The 23257-nt window shown below is 41.9% G+C and overlaps 1 protein-coding gene across 6 annotated transcripts in view; it reads left to right on the forward strand.

Annotated features, from left to right (window-relative positions):
- Positions 1–23257, forward strand: part of Astn2 (astrotactin 2) — a 1043712-nt gene that overhangs the window by 573947 nt on the left and 446508 nt on the right. For all 6 annotated transcript variants that reach the window (XM_008833484.3, XM_029563720.1, XM_029563721.1 and 3 more), the window contains one exon: positions 4365–4515. In XM_008833484.3, the coding sequence (XP_008831706.1) occupies positions 4365–4515 (151 nt within the window). The remainder of the gene's footprint in view (positions 1–4364; positions 4516–23257) is intronic.

Here is a 23257-nt window from a genome sequence, read left to right on the forward strand (position 1 = left end):
GAATTTCACGCAAGGCAAGAGGGAAGGACCAAAATGACCAGCTCCTTTCATCAAACCCTTTCATAAGGACACCTAATTCTATTTACTTAGTCTCAGACCTCATCACTTCATCACTGCCTGGAGGCCCTGCCTGTAAATCATGCTACGTGGGTGATTAAGTTTCAGCACGAATTTTGGATGCATGACAAACTTTCACATCTTAGCAGTTAGTGGTGTCCTTTAAAGAAGTGGGAAGGACACCCAGATGCACACGAGGAAGAAGGCCTTGTAAGGGTAGATGCAGATATCAGAGCCAAGAAGCTCCTAAGACAAGGAAAGTAAGGGATGTCAGGAGCTGTGAAGAAGGAAGGAAGCATTCTCCCCTATACCCTGTTGAGGGATCTTTGGATCTTGGATGACTTCTGATTTCCAGAACTGCCACAGAATTTACCCAGTTTGTGGTACTTGTTATGGCAGCTCTAATGAAGCGTCACACTGTGTTTGCACTTTTTAATCCCATGGGGGTTGAGGCTGCTATGGGTCACATTCCCCAGCCAGAATACAGGGGTGGAAGATTATGTAAAGAAAAACACAGGTTTCCCCATCTGTCTTTCCCTAAATCATAGAGAAATTGGATACAGGTGTTTACTGGCTCTACTAGTATGAGAGCTCTGAATTGCAAAAGACAGAGAGAGCAAATTGTTGATATTTAACCCTGATGGGAAGCAAGCTCAGGACTGGAAAAAGATCTTTGTGCATAGCCTGTTTTTGCCTGAGTGATCAGGGAAAGTTCCCTCCTCCCCTAAAATCTACTTCCTCCAGCTGCCTAATGGGAGGAAAAACATGTAGTTCACAGAACTGTTAGAAAAATCAAAAGCAATTACACAGGAAGGGAGTCTACACTGTTCTTCACACATAGGTGCTCAGGAAATCGTGAATGGTGAAGATGATGTTAGTGATGTGGTAACTTTTGCCAAGGATTGGACTCTTCATACAGGTGTCCTGATACCCTGATTCTGCACCTGTCTATCAAGTTCACCTCTGCCCCTGCCCCTGGAGCTCTCCACTGATCCCTTTACTGATCCCCTGCCCTGCTATGGGGCAGCTCGAAAGTACAGGAGTCCTTAAACCCTAGACTCAGGCTGGGATGCTGGAATGACTCCCCAAGCTAAGAAAATGCAATATCTACCCCAGCTCCTCTTTTATGTCTGTGCCCAGCTGCCTTATTTCCTGTCTGGACACAATCACTCCTCTTGGCTTAATAAGAGCCCTGTGTTAGGTCTTTGTGCTTTAAGTAGAGCCCCCGACATGTAACTAGTGTTTGTGCAGAACTGATCTTTTTAAAAGCTAAGGGTTTACTCATTTGTATTTCCTGAGCAGCCTCCAGGTCCCACGGAAAGGTGACTTTTTTTTCTTTTTTTCCTTGTTTTTTCCTTCTCTTTGCTTCTTCCCTGCCACTCTGTATTGGCTTCCTTTCGATGTCTCAATTTCTTCTGTCTTTCTGCCCTCCTCCCTCCCTTGTCCCTCCTCTTTACATTTATGTCCTTGTTCTGTGCTGACCACAAGGCTTTTTTCCTCTCTCAATTTAGTTTTCACTCCTTTGTTTCGCCCTCTCTTTCTCCTACTGGGCTTTTCCATTTTTAATCTCCTCTTTCATATCCTTCTGCCTCTATTCGCCTATCTTTTAATCTCTGAGATATGCCTCTGTGTGTGTGTGTGTGTGTGTGTGTGTGTGTGTGTGTGTATCTCCCTCTGCCTGTCTGTCTGCCCATCTGTCTGTCTGCCCATCTGTTTTTCTTTTCTACTCACCTTCTTCTGGAAGCCTATATGTCTCTGTCTGTTTGTCTTTCCTTCTTTTATGACCATTTCTCATGCCTATCACTTTCCTTGCTCTCACACTCTCTGGGATCCTCTCCTTCTGCCTGTGTCTCTTCTTCCACTTGCCTTTTCTGATCCTTCTGCATATTTAATATGTTAAGGCTTTCCCACAACACAGACACGGCAACTCTCCTAAGAACTTCCTTTCATAAACTGTTAATTCTCTTCCCCCATGTACTTGCCATCTTACTCTAAGTTAGGGGAAATCACACGGTCCTTGCATGATCTCTTTTGTCTCTACCCTATAGATAAAAACATGAAGGATTTGGAACGGAAACGCAGTGTGGGAACAAGGAGGGGTGTGTCCTGCATGGACAAGTTTACACCTGAGGCTACACTCAGCCTTCTGATGTTTTCTTTGTTTCATTTGAGAACATTTACCCTGTACATGTTCCTCAAGGGTCCGATTGAGGGACTAAATACGCATTTGTAAATCCTAAGCCCTTCCCTCCAAAAGTTTACAGTATCTCTAGGAGACCATGAAGCTAATAATTAAGTCACATATTTAAACAATGTGCTCATAAGGTAAAGGAATTCAAGCTAATGGGAGTAAAGAAGGTTCCACAAAAGGGCTAAAGGAAGGTAAAAGACCTTGTCCAAGGTCACTCCTGTTACCCAGGACATATTAAACACTCAATAAGCATGTGTAATGTGTGAGTGAATGAATAAGTAAAGTGCAGTAGTTTACAAGGGACCTCGGGATTTCATCAGGAAGAAAATTCAGAGGTGTATATTCTAGACAGCAAGGAAAACATGATTACGCATTCAGAGAGGTGAAGATACAGGTCCTAGGGTAATGCTCAAATTTGCAGAATTTTATAGCATTTTAAATGTCCGATGTTTGGATTAGGGATGCTAAATAGGTAAAGTATATGTAAAACCTCCCAGAACTCCTAAGTAGGAGACACTTCCGGTTCCAAGCATTTCAGGTAAATCATACTCAGTCCGTACAATATGATCCAGATTCTTCAGGGCCAACTCACCCCATGTCCCAGCTGTGAGCATCAGTGACTGATGGCCTAAAGTTTGTTTTCCCACCAATCACAGACTTCAGCCAGAGGGAACTGCCTCACCCAAAGACACCCACCTACTGACTTCCAGACTGCAGTCCTTGCAATGGTCAGAGGCTCTGGACACAAAGACTTGATCCTTTGCTTTAATCTGGGACACCCATTAAGGTCTACCCCAGGCTTTGAGCTCCCCATAGGATCAACTGAGTCTTTCCTGAGGGTTCTTTACCAAATCCTGGCTGGGTCTTGTTGTACAGATGTATGTCCTAAGAGGGAGTGTCACTCAGTACCCTGTTTATAACTACATTCCAGAATTCCATTTCAGGAAACTTGACATTGACATAAGTTTCATTATTCAGAGAATGAGAAGCAGCATGTGGCTAGGTGATGGAGAATATAAGGACGAGGTAAACAGAGGTGAATAGGTATCGAGGACAAGATTATGAAGAGCCTTGAAGGCCATGGAAACTTCTTTAGATTCCCTCCTTCCTAAGTACCGGGGAGCTATTGAACAGAGGAGAATTCATTTACAGCTGGGATTTACTAAATTCACTACCAGTCAGTGTGAAAATGAGACTGAAGGGAATAAGATTAGAAGCAGAAATGAATTTGGAGACCCAACTTGGGAGCTCCAAACTTGAAGAAGGAAGGACTGGTAGAAGACGTGCCTTTCATCGGCTCCCTCTGTTCCTTGTCCACGTCTCTTGTTTTGCAGCTCTGGGCTCCAGAAAATAGTAACAGAAACTTTCCTGTGTATCCCTTCATATTGTAGAATCCATCTTACAGAATTCTGTCATCTTGAATTGTGGCGGATCTATAAATACCAGTATCTTTTGGGAACCTCATTTGAGAATAATCCCGTGACCTTCCCAATACTGTTGCTGACAGTTTCAACAGTGTGAGTTGTATGTGATAGTCTGAAAACCAATGTTCTAGTGACCTAGGGCCAGACTCTTACATGTATGCCTTGGCTCTTCTGTTTATAGCTTGTGAGAATTGAGACTAAGTCCTACAAGTTTCCACAGCTTCCACTTTATACATTGACTAGGTTGGAATAATAATCTTTGAATCATAGAGTTGCTATAGAAACCTCTAGAATTTGTACAGATATGATCAAGTTCAGAGTTGTGTAGTGGTCAGAACTTTTTTTTCAGACCCAGATAGAACTTGATGCAAACTTTAGTTATGCTATAATCTGAGTGGTTCTTAGTAAGACATTTCACATTTCTAATATAGAGTTCACCTGTGGTAAAATGAAAATCTCTTACCTACCTTTAAAATATGATGATAACTTACACAAAATCCCTAAATCTATTTTTCTTTATTACAATAGGATGTAAGCACTATGCTGTATACATATTTCCCCTCTTCTAACCTCTTATTTGTATTAGTACCCTGATTACAAATAAAATAAATAATGGTTTCAAATGTAAGAGTATTTTTTAAATATACTAATGCAGATATCTCTGAGGTTTAACCATCCCCTTTTCCTCCAAGGGAAGAAGCGATGCTGTCCACATACTTTGAAACCATCAATGACCTGCTGTCCTCATTTGGACCAGTTCGTGACTGCTCACGGAATAATGGTGGCTGCACCCGCAACTTCAAGTGCGTGTCTGACCGCCAGGTGGACTCCTCAGGATGTGTGGTGAGTGCCCATTATCCCAGGAATTTGCCATGTTCTGGGGGCCCCTCCCTGCAAGGGGCAGCTGGTCAAGGAAAATCACACTGGTCAAAGCTCCTGCATCTGTGTCCTTCCACACACCAGGCTGCTGGAATGTCCTCATCTGTAAAGTAAGATGATTAAACCTACCTCATGGAATTTATTGAAGAATATAATGAGATAGTATAACTCAAGTGTCCTCCAATAATATGTCCTTGAGAAGCCCTGGCTTCCAAAAGCTGACTGTGCTTTGGAAACTAAAACACAGCGTGTCTTACTTCTGGGAACACATAGAGGGGGTGGGAAAGTATCAATGACATGAAAATAGTACAGTGTAGGTTCTTTTGTGTGGTCCAGAAAAGGAAGTTCCAGTTGAGACCTAAGGTCAGTAATAGGCTTCCTTAGAAAATAGGTATTGGAAATGACTTTAACAGGATGGATCAATTTATATTAAGAAAATGATGCAGATTACCAAAGTAGGAGGGGAGGTGACTTTTGCTTGCACTGGATTTCAGTAACTTCTGTGAAATAAGGACACAGAAGAAAAAGAGTGAAGACCCCTGTTGACTATGAAAATATGTCCCCAAAATTGATGGCTTGTTTGGTAAGAATGGTCCAGGGTAGTTCAAAATGAAAGCTCCAGGGTTACATCTCTAGAGGGGGGTTTATATCAGGGATTGAAGGTATTTATTTATTTATGCATTCATTCATTCATTCATTCATTTTTATTTTACATGTAGAAGTGTTTTGCCTGCATGTATATAAGTGCACTCTGTGCATGCAATACCCATGAATTCCAGAAGAGGGTGTCAGGTCTCCCCTGGAACTAGGGTTACAGACAATTGTTAGCTGTCATGTGGGTGCTGAGAACTGAGCCCATGTCCTCTGCAAGAGCAGCAGCCAGTTCTCTTAACGGCTGAGCCACATTTTCAGCCCCACGAACTTGAAATTTTAACAAATAAATGTGTGTGCTTATATGCACACGTGCACTTGTCTATGCATGTGTTGAGAGAGAGTGAAGAGAGAGGAGAGAGGAGGGAGAGAGATGGGGGTAAGGGGGAGAGGAGGGAGGGGAGGAAGGGAGGGAGGGGAGAGGGGAGACAGGAGAGAAAAAGGAAAGGGGAGAGAGAGGAGAGAATTGAGAAGACATGGGCATACACTTGAGAAGCATTGCCATTGCCCCTCAGGCCCAGCCTGACTTTCGATGTCCCTCATTTGGCTCCTTCCCAATCCCCGCACACACAGTGCTCATCACTTGACTTCATTCCATGCTACAGCCAAATGGAGCTGATCAGATGCTGTTCTTTGAACGTGCTGTCTGTTTAATGCTCCATGCCCTTCACTTGCAGAGGAAGGCTGGCCTTCCTCTGCCAGCCTTTGTAGCAAATAAGTAAACCTGTCACCAGACCCAGCTCCTTCCTTTCTGAAGGCATTCCCCTCTCCTTGGGGAAGTGATGGTACTCTTCTAGAGTTCATGGTTGGTGTCTGCACCCACTTTTGTTACATCACCTGGGACACTATATAGCATACACTGCCGTGGTTCGCCTCTTCCTATGACTGAATGAGACCCCGGAGAATCTGTGGATTTGGTTCAGCACACCAGCAGTGGCCATCACAGTAAAGCAAGAAGGAAAAGAGAAAGCAGGAAAACAGAAGGGAGAGAGGCACTGGCGATGGGAATCAGTGCTCCGGACTAAGCTCTTTAAATGAGACCCAAGAAAAACAGAACACTCAGCTGACGTTCAACAACCCGATACAGCAGCCGGAGAAATAGCCAGAGCTCAGGAGACTAGTAAAGGAAGCTTCTAGAAAATGAGATGATGTAATGAAACTGTATTTTAGATTCAAAGATCAACAGGCCTTGAAAGGTAGATAGAGATTTTATTCACTTCACTTCTCAGTATTTTAAGTGACAGTCAACAATGGTTCAAGAAAAAGGGGAAGCATATTATGGGATAGGTGAAGTTCAGGCTTACTTCGCTTGAGAGACTCAAACACTAGGATTAGTTACTCTGCACTCCCCAGTTCTGCGTTCCTCCTCTTCACACCATTCTCTGGCCAACTGAAACTTGTCCCCTGAGTCCTGCGAGGCAAGAATAGCCCTTTCCCAGTCCCTCTAACTACAGACCCAGGATTATCTTGGTGACCAGCTTGAGTCTCACCTCTGTCCCTGTACCAGTCACAGGGATGGGCCAGGCTCATCTCCAAGTGAGTCACGGGGGGGGGGGGGATTTTTATCAAGAGGCAGCTGCAACTGAAATGTGTGGGTCTGAGATTTGCACAGGCATAGACTCTCAAGGAAGCCTGAGTCCCAGAAATAGGAAGAGCAGTTGTGGGTGCTGTGTAGGCATATACCAGCAGTTGCCTTCTTCAGGGCACTATACCCTAATCCTTCAGTTGGCATATTGAGAAAGTGAGGTCCAGGGAAGGAAAGGGGACTTGTTCATATTGTAGAGTCAGCCAACAAACAAATAACTCTAACAAAATTCCCAAATCCATGTCTCCAAAGCATATGCTGACTTGTGGAAAGATCAGTTTTTTTCCTTATGTAACTAAGTTCCTTAGAATTGATGTCCCAGAGGAAGGAAACCCCAAATACAGAAATGGGGATGGGAGGGCATGCATGAGTGTGGCACAGTGGGTACATCTGGGCAGAAGATGTCGCTCCCTCTCATCAACATGAACTGGAAAAATAAAAGGAGAGAAGCATTTTCTGTAGGTTAAGAGAAAAATTCAATAGTCTGCTAAGTTTTTAGAGGCTTTTCTTCAGATTAAGGGAAAAGTATCAAAACTGCAACTCCAGGATTCAATAGACACAACGCACACTCTGCTGTATGGAGTTGCTAGGACAATACCTTTTTCACTGAGGCTTAAAATCTGTTTCATTTATCTATAGATTTTGTTATGCTGCAAAGAGAAATATTTTCTCATGCTTCCTCGCCAAAGAAACTTTGAGTATAAAAAAATCATACCTTGTATTTTATGCGTGTGTTCATGTGCAAACAGGTGCAAATATGTATGCATGCATATAGACACGAGGACATCTACCATTTAATTTTCTTTTTTCTTTTTTAAAAAATATTTTATTTATTATTTTTATGTGTGTGCATGTATTGCCTGCATGTAGGTAAGTGCACCCATGTCACACAATGCCCCCAGAGGACAGAAGAGGCCATCGGATCCCCTAGAAATGGAGTTACGAACAGTTGCTAGCTGCCATGTGGGTGCTGGGATTCGAATCCAGGTCTTCTGCAAGAAGAGTCAGTGTTCTTAACCGCTGAGCCATCTCTCCAGCCCCCTTAATTTTCTTTTAAGATACTGTCTTTCACTGGCCTGATACTTACCTAGTAGGCAAGCTAGGTTGCCTGACCAGCAAGTCCCCAGGGACCACTCCCATGCTCCAGCACTGAGTTTACAAACACAGATCAATTGACATTAATTTTTTTTAAGTGGATGCTGGGGATCAAACTCTGTAAGCCCTTTGGTGACTAGTTCATCTCCTCAGCCCCATCATATCTTGTATTTTAAAAAAAGCATGTCTACATCCAATAATTTCTTCTCACAACAAATGCGTACTGTGAGTTTCCTCACTGATGAACAAATGGGTCTCAGAGGGGTAGAGTGGCTTTCTGAGGTCTTCCCACCAGAAGGCAAGATGGAGGTAAAAGGTAAAAATTCAGGCACAAAACAACAAGGTTATGACATCTGAACAGCACTGCCATGATACTTGATGTGTTCTGAAGCCCATCTGTCATCACTAATGGATGGGCCCCTGGTGATGATGGTACCATATTCCCAGTTCCTCTGAGGAAGAGACTCCCCCACTTTACTTAGATGCAAAGCTCCCTGTGTATCCTGCTTTAAAAATCAAGCAGCATAAATCTATATTTTGACATTTAAATTTTATAAAATGTATTAAATTCACAACTTCTTTTATTTGGGTCACCTCGGTATTTAAATCAATAAGTAGACAAATAACATAGGTTAAACAGTTTCTAACCTTTCATCCAGTTAGATAAATACAATGTATTAAAAAAAAAAAAAAAGGTAGAACCTGGCAAGGAAATTCCCACCATTTACAAGCTTGTCAATGATTTCTCCAAATACCATCATCATGCCGGTAAAACCTGATTCATGAACTATGGCCGTGATGCTGCCCAGAAACAGAAATAATCGATCCTGCCAAATGGAGTATCAGAGATGGGAGAAAAGGAAATAATATTTTGCTCATTAAAAAATAAAAGAGACTACAGCAGAGGCCTGGGGAGATGGCACAGCAGTTAAAGTGCTTGCTCTGCAAGCAAGAGGACCAGAGTTAGAGTCACCAGAACTGGTGTAAATGCCTGGTGGGAATTGCAGCCCACCTGTAATTACAGCCTCAGAAAGTGGAGACATAGGATCAGTGGAGCAAGCTGACTGGCAAGACTATAACTGTATCAGCAGACTCTGGGTTTGACTGAGAGACCCTAACTCAAATTAGATGGAAGAATAATTAGAAGATTCCTGTTTCAACCATGTTCCTTCACATATTCATGTATACATGTGTATGTGCACCTACACATATATATGCTCCCCACACATGTAAGCATGCATATATACGTATACACACGATACATACACATGACAAGTAAACTAAGGAATACAACGGACAATGATTTTTGATTTGCAAAATGCCATTTCTGTATGAGATAAGACCATGTTAGTAATGTTTATATGTAGTGATGTGATATTGGGATGATATAATTTTTGAAAACCTGAATTGAGGAGAACTTTTTACAATGGTTCTATAACTGAACGTCATTTCTGTTCTTCTCCATCAATTGGGATTGGAAACTTAATTCTAGCCAATTCTGGTTTTCTGCCTCTCATTTCCTGAATGTTCATAGAATTCAGGGGATGTATAGTGCTGGGCTGTCATTTCTCAGCCTGGTGGGTACCTGCTACCTCTTCTGACCCCTATCCATCCTTCTCTTTTGGTATCTGTAAGAATATTTCTGTTCCCACTTGATTGACAAGGACTTGATCAGTGCTGGTATCTGCTGCTGGGTATTCTTCATTCATTAGTGGGGTCATATAAAGCCTGCTGTGTTTATCCATAAGATAACTTTCCATATGCCATGAAGGCATAAGAAATGACTTCCAGTTATTCTACATCATCTTTATCTGAGCAAGGCTGTCCAAAGCTCTCTTGGTCTACACCTGCCATGACAACATTTGTAGTCGGCTATTTCCGTGAAAAGGAGTACAACTGATCATTCTTGCCATCAGTCAAATGCTGACTGGCAGGTAAGGAACAGACTCCCTTTTCCTTCAGAACACTCAGACCCACCGTGTGTGTGTGTGTGTGTGTGTGTGTGTGTGTGTGTGTGTGTGTGTGTATCCAGAGATTAAACATGGGCCTTGGGCATGCTAAGTAAGCACTCCATCAGTGAGGCATAATCCACAGACAACCCACTCAATTTTGTAACAATTCTTTATCCCCTTCAACCACTTATATGATTAGCCTGATAGGAAGAAATCAAGTCCCGTTTAAGGAGACTTGTTAGCAATTACAAGGTTATCTTGCTTGACTTCAACATTCTTCTCTTTCCCCGACTCAAATGATCTGTACTTCTCAGTGAGTGGGAGGAAGGCTCCTTCTGTAATGCAGCAGGACCCTTTTCTTGCTTGCTTGCTTCCTTGCTTGGCTTTATTAATGTTTCTGAAGTATTTGTAGCCCAGTGACCCCAAATCACTTTGAATTTATGATCCCTCTACCTCAGCCTCCAGAGTGCTGGGATTATTTAAAAATTAAATTCTTTTTCTCATCTATCTAGACTTTGACTTCTGAAACACAAAATAAAACCTATGCCTTCTTTTGCCCAGTTTTCTTCTTTTACTTTGATGACTACCTTGTGACAAAAGGGAGTTGATGTGTAGAATTGACATAGTTGACCTTGACAGGTTCATATTATCTTGGATTTTCAGGGCACACCTAGTATAATCACAGGGGACCTTACCTAAGGAAGAGGAGAGTAAAAGTGCATATGAGAAGAACATTATGATGCTAGCTGTGAAAATAAAGAGCCATGTAAACTAAGTGATGCTTCTAGAAGGCCTCTCTAGAATCTGGGAGACCTAGAATAAAGAGTCACATCCCCATTTGTGACCTTTTGTGTTCCTGGCCATCTGTTGCATAAGGGATCTTTACTAATGAGAATTGAGAGATTCAGTGGTGTCATCTTCATTACCCCTGATCTATGTTCCAAGCACCTTAGGTGTACAGGTTGCATTGTAGATAATGTCACTTAGGCCTGGGTAATTCATAGATAATGTTTGTGTGTGACCAGTTGTGGTATTTGGTAGTAGTCTCCCCAACTGCAGCAAAATAAGCTTCTTTGATGAGTGGTGACTGGGATGTTTGTCTGTAAATATAAGGATACCTCTTTTGTACATAGCAAGAAATTACATTAATCTAGGGATATGACAGTCTTGGTCCTTGGATCTATATTAGACTTTACTCACCCAGGGCTCAGGGACCATTGCAGAAGAGGGGTGGGAAGATTATAAGAGCCAGAGAGGATGTGCATGGCCATATGGAAACAGAGTCCTACAAGCTTCCGGAACCCAGCTCATATGATTCTATGGCAATGGTGTCAGCATATATAAGTCCCAGGCAAACTCAGGGAGACAAAATACCAGCATAGATCTGGGGAAATGAATAGCAGATCCAATCTTAGCTGAAGAAACATTGGCAACTGATCACTGCTAGGTGAGGAAGAGCTGGTCCTCCAACAACAAGGGACTCTAGATAGGTTGACTAGACCTCAGTGGATGGACTTGCACTGGGGAACGTCTGGGGTCATTGACTTGACACATTGGGCCTTAACACAAAATATATGGGTTCCAGTGTCGGGGGCAGGTATGGGAGGGTGCCAGTGGGGACAGGGGTATAAAGATGATTGAGATTGTTTGAGATATTCTATATAAAATATGCAAAAATTCAATAAAGAAGTCACACTCCCACCAGAAAGAAGCACTTTCCCGCTGGCTCAGTTAGAACCCCTTTTAGGACTTCCAACCTATAAAACTGTAAGACAAATTCATTTGTGTTGTTTGAAGCCACTGAGTTTGCAGTAATGTCACAGGAGCAATACAATATTAGTGCGATATGAATAATAATGAGGCAGGAGGCTGATACAGTTGACAACATTTAAAGAAGTTCTGTATACTTTTATTTCCAAATATATCCAGAAAATCCTCACCTCTTGATCAGGGATGAGGAAGTAAAAGTCAATGAAAAATCAAGGGAGTCCCAGTTAGAAATGCCACACATCTGGCAAGCATGACAGGAGCAAGGTGTCGTTTTAAATGTAAGCTGTGGTCCACTTATTCTGTGTGGCAGTATATGCACTTTGCAAATTTTAAACAACACAGAGGAAAGTAAAGAGAACTGTAAGCCCTTGGTCATGGCATCATAAGAAGGGGCTTTCTCCCAGCTCTCTGAGTAACTACTGCCCCCTGAAATAATTCACACGTACCATTCCTTTGGATTCTCTTGGTTTGGTTAGCTTTGGGAAGATAGCTTGGGATTGACTGAATAACTAGGCAATCTGGTGATCAAAATCCACCCTCCTTGTGTCTCATATTTTTGCTCTATTTGGATGGACATCACAAACTGGCAAGGGATGCTTTCTCAGTGTTGATATCCCTGAGCTCCTAACTGCTAGAGGCTTTCAAACCTAAGGGGCTAATAACTCTAAGTATTGAGGAAAAGAAATTTATAACCTAGTACTTTCAAAGCTAGGGACATGTAGCACTAAGAGATCAGGTCAAAACAAGCTCTGGGTATTTAAAGTCAACAGACCTGCATCCAACAGCTAGTGTTGCAGCCCTGTAGCCTTGAGTACTGGGACACTTGACACTGAACAGGAACTAGTGTCACAGCTCTCAAACTTAGGGTAATAGGGACCTCAGTTCTTAACCCTTTGCAGCTCTCTAGAATTCTTCAAGTGATCTGGTCTCACTGTCTCCATTTTTTTACAGTTTTTTTTTTTAGTTAGCTGATAAATTGATGGGTTTCATTTTATCTCCATAGCCTGTTGACTAGCTACACTGTGAGTCCTAGGTTCCTAACTTTCTATGCCTCACCATTCTCTGAAACGCTTCAGTTGCCTCCTAGCTGAATGAAGTGAGGGCTTATAGCCCCCAGAGTCCTATGGACTCATTGCCACTTCCCAGCTGCCTTGGAGCTTCTGCAGCTGTCTGGTGCTGGGGTCTCGAAATCCAGGGTTTTGTCTGCTCTTAATGTTACAAATTCAGCATGCTCTCTACCCATGATGAAGACTACAAGTAGGCAGTAAAAGACCATCTGGCATAAGCATCTATTAGGGCCTAGCATTGCAGCACGAGAAGGAGAGTGAGAGAAAGAGAGAAAGAGAGAAAGCCATTACACTAGAGAGAAACCTCCTAGACTAACTTGAAAACAGTAAAACACCACCTGCTATGTAGCCAGAGGAGGGTCAAGGCTGACTTCTACAGCACTGGAAGGACATACATTTGTTTGTACGTGGCTTCCAGGTTCGCTAATCACAGTCTTATTTGAGCACAACTTCTAATTCTACCAATCACAAACCTTGTATATGCAACAATCCATATGCCTTGGATAACATCAATTACAAGCTTTTTGTTGAGTCTCTGGAGAGAAGCTCCCCCTCCTATCCTGTGTGATTATAGCCGCTGAATGTGTGGAGTCATCTAGAGATTACCTACTAAGGTTTATCATGGCCTATGTGAAGTCTCCCAGAGCTAGTGAAAGTGGTCTGGAGTGCTCTGATGGGTGCAGACCTCCTGAAGCAGAAGACATGGTCACACTGCTCCTTACAGCTAGAGTGGATTTGCTCAGTGTCCATGGCTTGTTCAAAGCAGCCATGTTGCCTGCAACTCCAGCTTGGAGGGATCTGATGCCCTCTTCTGGTTTCCATGTGCACCCAGGTACATGTAGCCACATACATGTGCATACACTCACACAGACACATACACAAGAAAAAAAATCCTAAAAAAAGAGTGTTCATAATAAAGGCTTGCCACTACATCAGTGCTCTCAGCAGTTTTAAACCATGCTTAACTTCTAGACAATTATCAAAGTGCCTGAAAGCAAATCCTGAATCCATCACTCTCGAGTCCAGCCTTGGCAGACAAAAGAAAAATGAGGAGGAACTGAATAGAGGGATGCTTTTGGAAGCTCTCATCAAGAAATCTCAGTGGACTCTGATATGAACATTTGAAATTCGTCCTGTTCTGACTTTTTTCTGGTTCTCCATCTAGAACTTATACTGCTAACTACTCTTGCCTTTACTTCTCCTTCACATCCCCTATTCACCAGTCAAGGACTTTCTTTTCTCCCTACAGATAAAGAGCTATACAATTCGGGAGTCTTTTAGATAGACCCACTGAAGGGGTACCCCAATTGCCTCACCCTGCGTCCCTGTTCAGCATGGAAGAAGCCAGAGTGGTCTGTGTCCCGATTCCCTATTGGCAATTTGGGTAACCTATTCAGAGGATGGTGTGATAAGAATATGAGGTAAGAATTGGCTAGAAGTTAGGGTAAAAATACCCCAAAGAAAAGTAGTCAGTTTTTTGGTTAAAAGTCAAAATGTCCTTGGGGCTCTTAGCAACATACTCCATTTCAAAAGCCAAAAATGTCAAAAGTATTTGGGAGCTCTTATCTAATCTTTAAAAGATTTTAGGGATACTTCTTCAGAGGGGGGAATGTTAGAGTAGCAAAAAGCCCCATGAAAAAAAAAAGAATAAAGAGTACATGAAGTTATCAGAAAAAAAGTGATGGGGTCATAAGGGATGAGTTGGAGGGGAGGGAGTAGGCATGGATTTGATCAAAACACCTCAATAACTTATTTTCAAAAAAGAAAGTTGGTTCTATCTGATCTGCTTCACTGAGACCCTCTGAATGACTAAATTCACAGGCTACCCCCATTGTTCCAACTACTGTTTATTGCATAACAAGCTACCCCCAACATAGTATCCTAAAACACCTATTTTGTTTGCTTTCAGTTTAACTTGTCAGGAACGTAGGAAGGGTACAGATGTTTGCCCCCTTATTAACAGTGGAAGGGATGTCTGGGACTGGAGCATTCATTTTTAAATGGGTCCCTTCATTTACTTGTCTGGTGTCAGAGCTGGTACAACAGACAGGTGACACTGTTTACGCTGGACTTCAGTTGGAGCCATTTATTGCAATATTTTCCTGTGGTCTCTGCATATGGCCTGATTATCTTATGCAACACAGCCTGAACATGCAAAGAGGCCATCCCAAGATCAAATGTTCCAAGGATTCAGGTGGAAGCTGCAAGGCTCCTTAGTCCCCAGCCTCAGAGCCGAAAACACCATTCCCATCATAAGTGATTGGCCAGAGAGTTTGTTGAAGCCCCCGAAGTCATCCTCATGGGAGATAACTGCATGAAAGAAGAGTGTCAAAGACTTTTTGGACCTCTTCACCCATTTCCCCAATTGAATTGCACACGAGTGTTATCAGGAAGACTAAAAGAACTATAGCATTCCTACAACATAGGACAACCTCTATCTCTACTATACAAACAGGAAAACAAAGGCCCAAAAACTTGCAGAAATTGTTCAAGTTTGTAAAGAGAGGCAGTGATAGACACTGGATCAAGTCTCTAGACTCCTTCCTTCCAGTAGCACCTCCCTAGTAATGCTTTTGCATCCCTGTAACCAAGTACCCAAGAAAAGCAACTTAAAGAGGAAAGGTTTATTTGGTTCATAGATTCAAAAAGTTCAGTCCGTCGTGGTAGGGAGGGTATGGCAGGGAGAAGAGTTCACTGCAAAGCTGCAAGGAAACAGGAAGAGGTACTATGGGAAGACGCCAGGACAAGCTGTAGTCCCCAAGACTATAGTATACTTCTTTCCCACTAGCTCCCACTTCTGTCTTTCATCAGCACCCAATGATGCTATCACATTAATAACTGGCCTATTGATTAGGTCAGAACCATCATGATCTAGTTGTCTTGAAATGACCTCACAAACAGATGTGTTTTATTAATCTCTTAGGCATTTATTAATCCAAACAAGTTGACAGTCAAAATGAACTATTCCAAGTCTGCATTTATTAGCCTGACACCTCTACATATCCCCTTAAGCTATAACATTCCACTTCTGGCTTCCCAAAAGGTGATTTCAGTCTCATAAAGCAAAAATGCATTTAGGTTGTCTCCATGAGTCTCAATAGTCTTCACATTTTCAAGACTTTTCAAAAATCCCCCAGAAAATCTCCTTCAAGACACAAGGCAAACTTTCAGCTGTTGGCTTTTGCAAAATCAAAAAGAAAAGTACATCTTTTCAATAAACAATGGCACAGAATAAATAGCCCTACCCTATTCTCAAAGGAAGAAGAGGGACACAGAAAAAAGGCATGGGAACAAAGCCACACCAAAATACAGTAAGGCAAACACTAAATGTTGTAGTTTTCTATGTGTAGGACACGTGTTGTGGTATGAGCTCTGGCAAGTTTGGGCTGCCCTACCCATGACTTTACCATTTGCAGCACTCATGTCCTCTCTCTTAGTCTGGCTTTGCCAATTGCCTGTAGTTTTTCTACAGACACTTTACTTTCCTGGCATCTCCAACTTCTGGGATCTCCATTGTGGCTTAGGCTTCAGCTTCACAGCAATACACATTGCTCTCTTGGAAGCTCCATTTAGGAAATCCAACCTGCTATACATTGCCTGGAACCACAGGTCTTCCTTTGAAATATTTTTGGGCGCCTATGACATTTTAATTCTGGTACTTTGAATACCTTCAAAGTCAGCATCATGTGGGCAATCTTTGAGGGGAGCTTCCATGACATTGTAATTCTGGTATTCCGAATGTCTGCAAAGTCAGCATCATGTGGGTAATGCTGGGGTCTGCTGCTACCCCTGGAGGTCACCTTCCCGAGTGTCTGAACTGGAGAAACCACTTTTCTAGGTGGTCCTGTATATGCAGGGTACCCCTTTGGCTCTCTCTTCTCAAGAAAAAAATCTTTCAAATGAGTTTACAGTTTTAAACCCTGGAGGCTACAAAGGGATGGTTTAGCCACTTCCTGAGATTCCCTCAAGGCATGTTTCCTGTTGTTCCAGTGATGGAAATTAGCTAAAAGTAACCAACAAAAGGCATGTCACAGCCTCAATGTTACACGTTTCCAAATTTCCTCTATGAAATTAATTATTCCATTGCCTTTTAACTCAGTCTTCCACAACGTTTCAAAACATATATAAAATGCAGACAAATTCTTTGCCTGAATGTAGCAAAGATGGTCTTTAGTCCAATTCCCAAGAAGTGTCCTTATCCCCATCTAAAACCTCATGAACACAGTATGACTGTTTAAATTTTATTGGCATTCTGGTCATCTGAGCTCTCTACACTAAGTTCTGCCTACAGCATTATAGGTAGCTATTCTCTTACCTGTATCTCCAAACTTTAAAAAACTCCTCCCACAAACTAGTTTGGAAGGCTTAAGAACCACATAGCCAGGTTTACACAGCAGTTACCCTACTCTTGGTATCAACTTCCTACATTGGCCTTCGCTTAGATGTAACAGAATGCCTGACACAAACTATCTAAAAAGGTAGGATGATCTGTTTTTGGCTCATTATTTCAGAAAGTTCATTTCACCATGGTGGATGGCAGAGCAGAGACTCTCCCACTGTAACAGTGAAGAAGCAAAGAAAAGGGAGTAGAGTAGGAGGAAGAAAACCTGCTTCCTCTTCCTGGGCTCTACCTGTAGTCTCTCACTATATCCCAGTTAGTCATTGAATTACAAATCCATCAAGGGTTCAGTCCATTGATTAGGTCATAGCTTTCTGTTATTTATTGAGTGTGGAAACATCCTTCCAGGCACACCAAGAGGTAATGATTTACTAATCTCTTGGGCATTTCTTCTTTTTAAATTTCATTTATTGCTTTTATTTTCTGTGTATGAGTGTATTATCTACATGTATGTAAGTGCATCCATGCCCTGCAATTCCTATGGAGGTAAGAAGAGGGTGTCAGAGCTTCTGGGAAAGAAGTTAAGGATGGTTATTAGCCAACATGTGGGTGCTGGGAGTCAAACCTGGGACCTCTGCAAGAGCAGTCAGTGGTCCTAACCCTGAGCCATTTCTCTAACCCCTCTTAGGCATTTCTTAATGCATTCAAGTTGACAACAACAATTAACCATCACACGTACCGATTACCACTATATCAGTTCAAACATAGACTTAAATGCAAGAGAAATACAAACAAGAGTCCCATTTATTTATAAGCTATTTCAGAAAACAATGGACACATCAGTAGGGCAGCAATGTTACCCTGAACAAGTCACTTCTTAAAGAAGAGATAATGGTGGGTAGAAGAAAACTAAAATTTATTCAGAACCTAGTATGTACTAACTCATTCATGGCAGTTAATTACTTACAATTGTCCTTCTAGATAGACACTAATATATATGTTTTACAAAAAAGAAATGCAAGTTGTATATGAGCAACCATCTACACAGGGTCTGAGTGTAAGGTGGGGGTTCTAAGTGCTTTGCTTGTTTTAACCACTTTAATTCTCACACTGATCCTATGAGCTAAGTATTAGTCCTGCCTTGAAATTGTTGTTTAAGAAACTGATCTGTGTAGAGAAGCATAGCAGGAAAGCAGGCTGAAAAGGAGAATCATGATACATAGATTTGTGTACTCCTTGGATGCTATGGCATGATGGTATCTTCCAAGAAGGTGTCTTCACTGTCACTTCTCAGCCCTACCTCTGAACGCCAAGCACATCACAAGCTAGTCCCACACTCCCCATCCCTTCAAGCACAAGTCACATTCCTACCCCCTCTGTTCCACCTTTTTCTGTTTCTATTTTGACCTAACATACCATCTGGCCTCCGAAATAGCAGGAAGGACCATAGGACCTGTGGTTACCCAAGGATGTTGAACAGCAACAAGATACTGCCTTTTGAAAGTCAAGATGAATAAAAATAGGCATTTTCGTTTATTATAAGCCAGGCATCTCAAAATAGTGCCCAGAAGGAGGCAGGAGCTGGAATCCCCTTCAGTGGTACAGAAAGGGCTGCTCTTCCTTCCTCATCATTTTCTACTTTTAATGACAAAAATGGGCTGTAATTAAAGAGTAAAACTTAAGAGGGCAAAAAGACAAGCAGGAAGGATGAGCAGAGTGAGAAATTGCTCTGTAGAACAGCCCAGACTCAGCTGACCGGAGGAAGCAGCATCCTGTCTGCATGGGCCTACAGTCCCACTGGACACAGCAGAGTTTCAAAGGAGCCTGACCCCTGGACGGTGGTCCTTCCTTCCAAGAAATTGACTTTGAGTGCTCAGTCCATCCCCCTACAACTCAGCAACATGAGTGTGATGAATTTAGAGCACAGCCAGGAGCGGGTTGCCAGCATCTAAAATGGGAGGAATGATGCTTGCCACATTTTCTTTTTAAAAAATTGTTAGAAAGATGCAAAGTCAGGAGGAAGACATCTTTATGGGAACTATTTCAGACTGCTAGGCTGGGAAACCGCATGTCCTCATCAGAGTGCACTCTCGTCTAACAGGTCCATGGGGAGAATTCTAGTCTATGTTCTTTTACCAGGAATACTAGGCTAGACACTGTTAGTGCTCTTAATAAATAGATGAATGAATGCTTTGGATGATATTAGTCCTAATACTGCTATGTGTATCTGTAGAAAATGCTTAAGTGCTAATTACATTCCAGGTCCTGGGATTAGTTCTTGAAATGCATCATGATACTGAACTGTTACCATTATCTTATTTAGAACAACTATTATTATTATTGTTATTATTATTATTACTACTACTGTTATTATTATTATGAAATCCATAGGAAACAGTCTCAGGGGATTGGAGAGATGGTTCATCAGTTAAGAACACTGGCTGCTCTTACAGAGGACTGGGGTTCAGTTCCCAATACCCATATAATTCCATAATTCCAGTTCCAAGAATTTGACATCCTCTTTCGGTCTCCATGAGGATTGCACACACTGCACATATATACACGCAGGCAAAATACTCATATACATAAAATGAAAATAAATACTTAAAAAAAAACAGACTTAGAAAGCACAACACACTTGCCCAAATCCAAGCAGCACAGTAGGCACAGAGCCAAAATTCAAACTTAAGCCTCTCAAACTCCAAAGCCAGATCTCTGAATGTGTCAATGGACAAACTTCAGAGACTGGGGCAAGATCCCCAGAGATAAAGTGAATGGCTCCCATGTCAGAGAGCATCTCTTTCCCTTTCAAAGTCCATGATACCTTCCTCTTCTTCTACATTCAAGAGAGCTAGATGATTCAGAATAGTGAGTCCATGGGGAAATTGGAACTGCCCTGGCTCTGGTGCTTCCTCACAAGGCTCAAATTTTGAAGGATAAAAGGGAAGGACTTGCTCCCCCATAGGGATCTGTGCATTTGAATCTCTCTTCTGTAAATTTCCAGTGGAACCTTCTTCCCTTTGGGCCAGGCAGGGAGAGGGTGGGGTAGCATTGCATTGGGTTCCCAAGATGATAATGCTTGACATTCTCATAAAACTTATGCACCCTTTTATGACATTAAATATTTTATTCTTACCATGACATTTGAAGGCTTCTGTATTTTTTTCCTCCTCGTTTTTATTTCTTTTGTACCTAGTCTTTCTGGGTCTGATGGTATTTCTGGAAAGCCGGATTTATTGTGTGAAAGTCATTATCTGTTAAAGCCAGGGAGCAGACCCCACCCTTCCAAAGTGATGGGTTTTACCCTTTGATTCCTGGAAGAAGGATGTGGGGAGGAGAGGAGCCCCAATGGGAGGCAGGAAATGAGGGCTCTAGGCCTGGTTCTGCACCTGTTGATAGCAAGCATGATGCAGACTCCTTTAGGAAGCTGTGCCACCTGTGTAGGTGCCACTGTGGAGACCAACTTGGGGAGATGGCCAATTTGTTGCTAAGGTTTCCCTTAACTCTAGAATCCACAGTTTCATGAAAAAATATTCTCATGGGGCAGAGTTTCTAGTGTAGAAAGGGCCCGAGAGCAAGGAAGGACAAGACAGGGTAGAGTGGGGCTTCGCTCATGGGCTGTGAGAAAAAACATACACGGAGGAGGAATCTCCATCCCTTACTTCTGCTTTCTAGGTAGGTGTCTTTGACTGAACTCTGAGATTCTAATTCACCCGCACTGATCACCCTTTCTCTTTTGGCAAAGCATCCCTATAGGACGTGTGTGCTCAAACTGTCACTACCTTCAGGAAGTCAGTCTAGAACTGGAAAGTATAGTTTCTGACTTTGGAAAAACTTGGCCAAAATCTTGCTTTTGTCATTCACTATTCATGTGATATTGGGCAAGCTACTCAAGCCCCCTGAATCTCAGGTTCCTAATGAGTGAAATGGGATCATAACATTTGCCTGGCTAAGTCAGCCTTAGATGACTTAGGACCGACTGAGATAACGCACACACACAGCCAGCACATGGCTGTAGTAAACCGGAAACACTGTCACTGTTATCGTGACATGCATGATGATGGTGGTGGTGGTGATGATGATGACGATGATGATGATGATGATAACTAAAATTGTTTTAAGTGTTTGCTATGCTCCAATCACCTAAGGCAACGAAGAAAATCGACCTTGCTTAGATCCATGTATCTACTAGAATTGAGAGCATGGAAATTTATGCCAAGTAGCCTAGCACTGGAATTGCCACCATCAACCAAGGAAAATTCATCATGAATATCATTTTCACTGGTTGTCTAATATTCTCTGAAGGAAAGATACCATTGATTGCATTGACATTTTGGTTGCATTCAACTTTAAAATGTTCTCCTTACCTTTGGACAGGCACCCTCTGGGTACTGAGTCATTTCTTCAGAGTAGACCTTAGTAGTTTTTAAGAACAATTTTTTAGGATTCCATGATTTAGGTAAAGATAGAAGATAGACCTTTTTTTGAAAAGGGAGGAATGCTGCATTACATCTGGCGTCTCACACCTCCTCGGTCTTAGGATCCTCCTCATTTTCTGCCTGCACATCTTAGTTCAAGGGCAGGTTAGAATGTTTGACCAAATAGGTCTGTAAGCAGGGGAGTGATACAATAAAAGTAATACTTTAGGGAGTGGAGCTCAATGAAGTGTACAGTGAGCATGTAGGAGAGTGTTCAGATGCAGGCCCTGTGCAGAGGGAGTCAGTGAGGCAGTGGGTCTGTCTCTCCTGGAGGTCATGAGGATGTCACAAGCCAAGCTGACTGTGCACAGCTCAGTGGACACACTGAGCACCTGCAAAGCCTGCCTAGCTCCAGAGGCGTAGGGATGCTGGTATCTGGATGAATGCCTTTTGCCTAGCTCTGAAGTGGAAATCTACAATAATTGTGTTCATCTTAATTATAATAATAGAAATTTTATATTTATGAAGTATTTTCCCCATCTGGTCTTCAGTTTTCTTATATCATGGAGTTGATATTTTTTTAAAGTAGCTTATGCTCATTGTAAAATTAAATTATTTTAAACATAGCTTAGATGTATAAAGAAAAAAATCAGCATCTTTTTTCTCTAGAACTCACCCACTTAAGAGATAACTGTGTCATGGTTACTCTCTTTATAGATCTCCTATGCACATCTTTCCTATGTGTATGCAAATATAAATAACTGTTTATATCTGTAAATTTATAAATGGAAGCATAAAGTGCATTCAGTTGTGTTTCTTTGGGATTATTTTCCATTTCAGAACTATGTATCTCTATGCTTGTTTTTAAAGAGCATTTTCCCTACCCTTTTCAAGTCTCTCTAGCTTGATAACCATGTATAACTGTTTTCCTTGAATCAGAAATAGAGATTCTGGTTTCAGTGTCGTTCAGTGATAGAGCACTTCATAAGCAGGCTGAAGGCCGTGAGTCTAATCCTCAGAACTGCAATTAAATAAATAAGCAATGGATCTGACCTGGGAGCCACCTCCCTTAAAGGCTAACTCTCATAGCTTTGGAGATCACTATGCAAGCTGCTAAGGGAACATCAATCAACGGTCCAACCCCAGCTTTGAGGCTTAATAACCACATCAATGACCGGCACAGCAAACGACATGGGTGCAATAGTGGCACTTTTATCTTAGGGGTAATCAAAAGCTGCCTAATTGAACTTAAAGTCCACTCAATGGGAGGAAACTCATGTGTGGTTCTGTAGACATAACCAAATACACTGACTGGACCTCAGTGCATGAACTTGCAGCGAGGGATGTCTGGGGACAATAACTTGGCATGATAGGCCTTAACACAAATGACAGAATGTATGAATTCCAGTGGGAGTTCATGGGAGGGTGCCAGTGCAGAGGAGGGTATAAGATGATTAAGATAAAGATGTTCTGCATGAAATGCACAAAATTTCAATAAAATTTGCATAAATAAATAAATAATAAATAAATAAATGAGAACAAAGAACACAAGTGCTGTAGACATAAGTCTGTTCCCTCAATCCCAGCCTGAGACTGTCTTCCACCTTAGAGAACATCCTTTTATTTTTATTATGATTCCCCTCTCTGTTATCCCGAATTTGGGGACTAAGTAAATGAGAAATGGCATCATCGTCATTACTATAATTATTAATTATATACATAATTTAAATTGTTATTTTCATATATTCTCTAGATTCTACCTGACTCACCTTTAAAACTCTGCACCCACCAATCCCAACATTTAAAATACCTTCATTTCACCAAATACC

The sequence above is a fragment of the Nannospalax galili genome, unplaced genomic scaffold (genome assembly GCF_000622305.1).
Source record: "Nannospalax galili isolate Female #2095 unplaced genomic scaffold, S.galili_v1.0 scaffold34, whole genome shotgun sequence".
In the NCBI taxonomy this organism is placed as follows: domain Eukaryota; kingdom Metazoa; phylum Chordata; class Mammalia; order Rodentia; family Spalacidae; genus Nannospalax; species Nannospalax galili.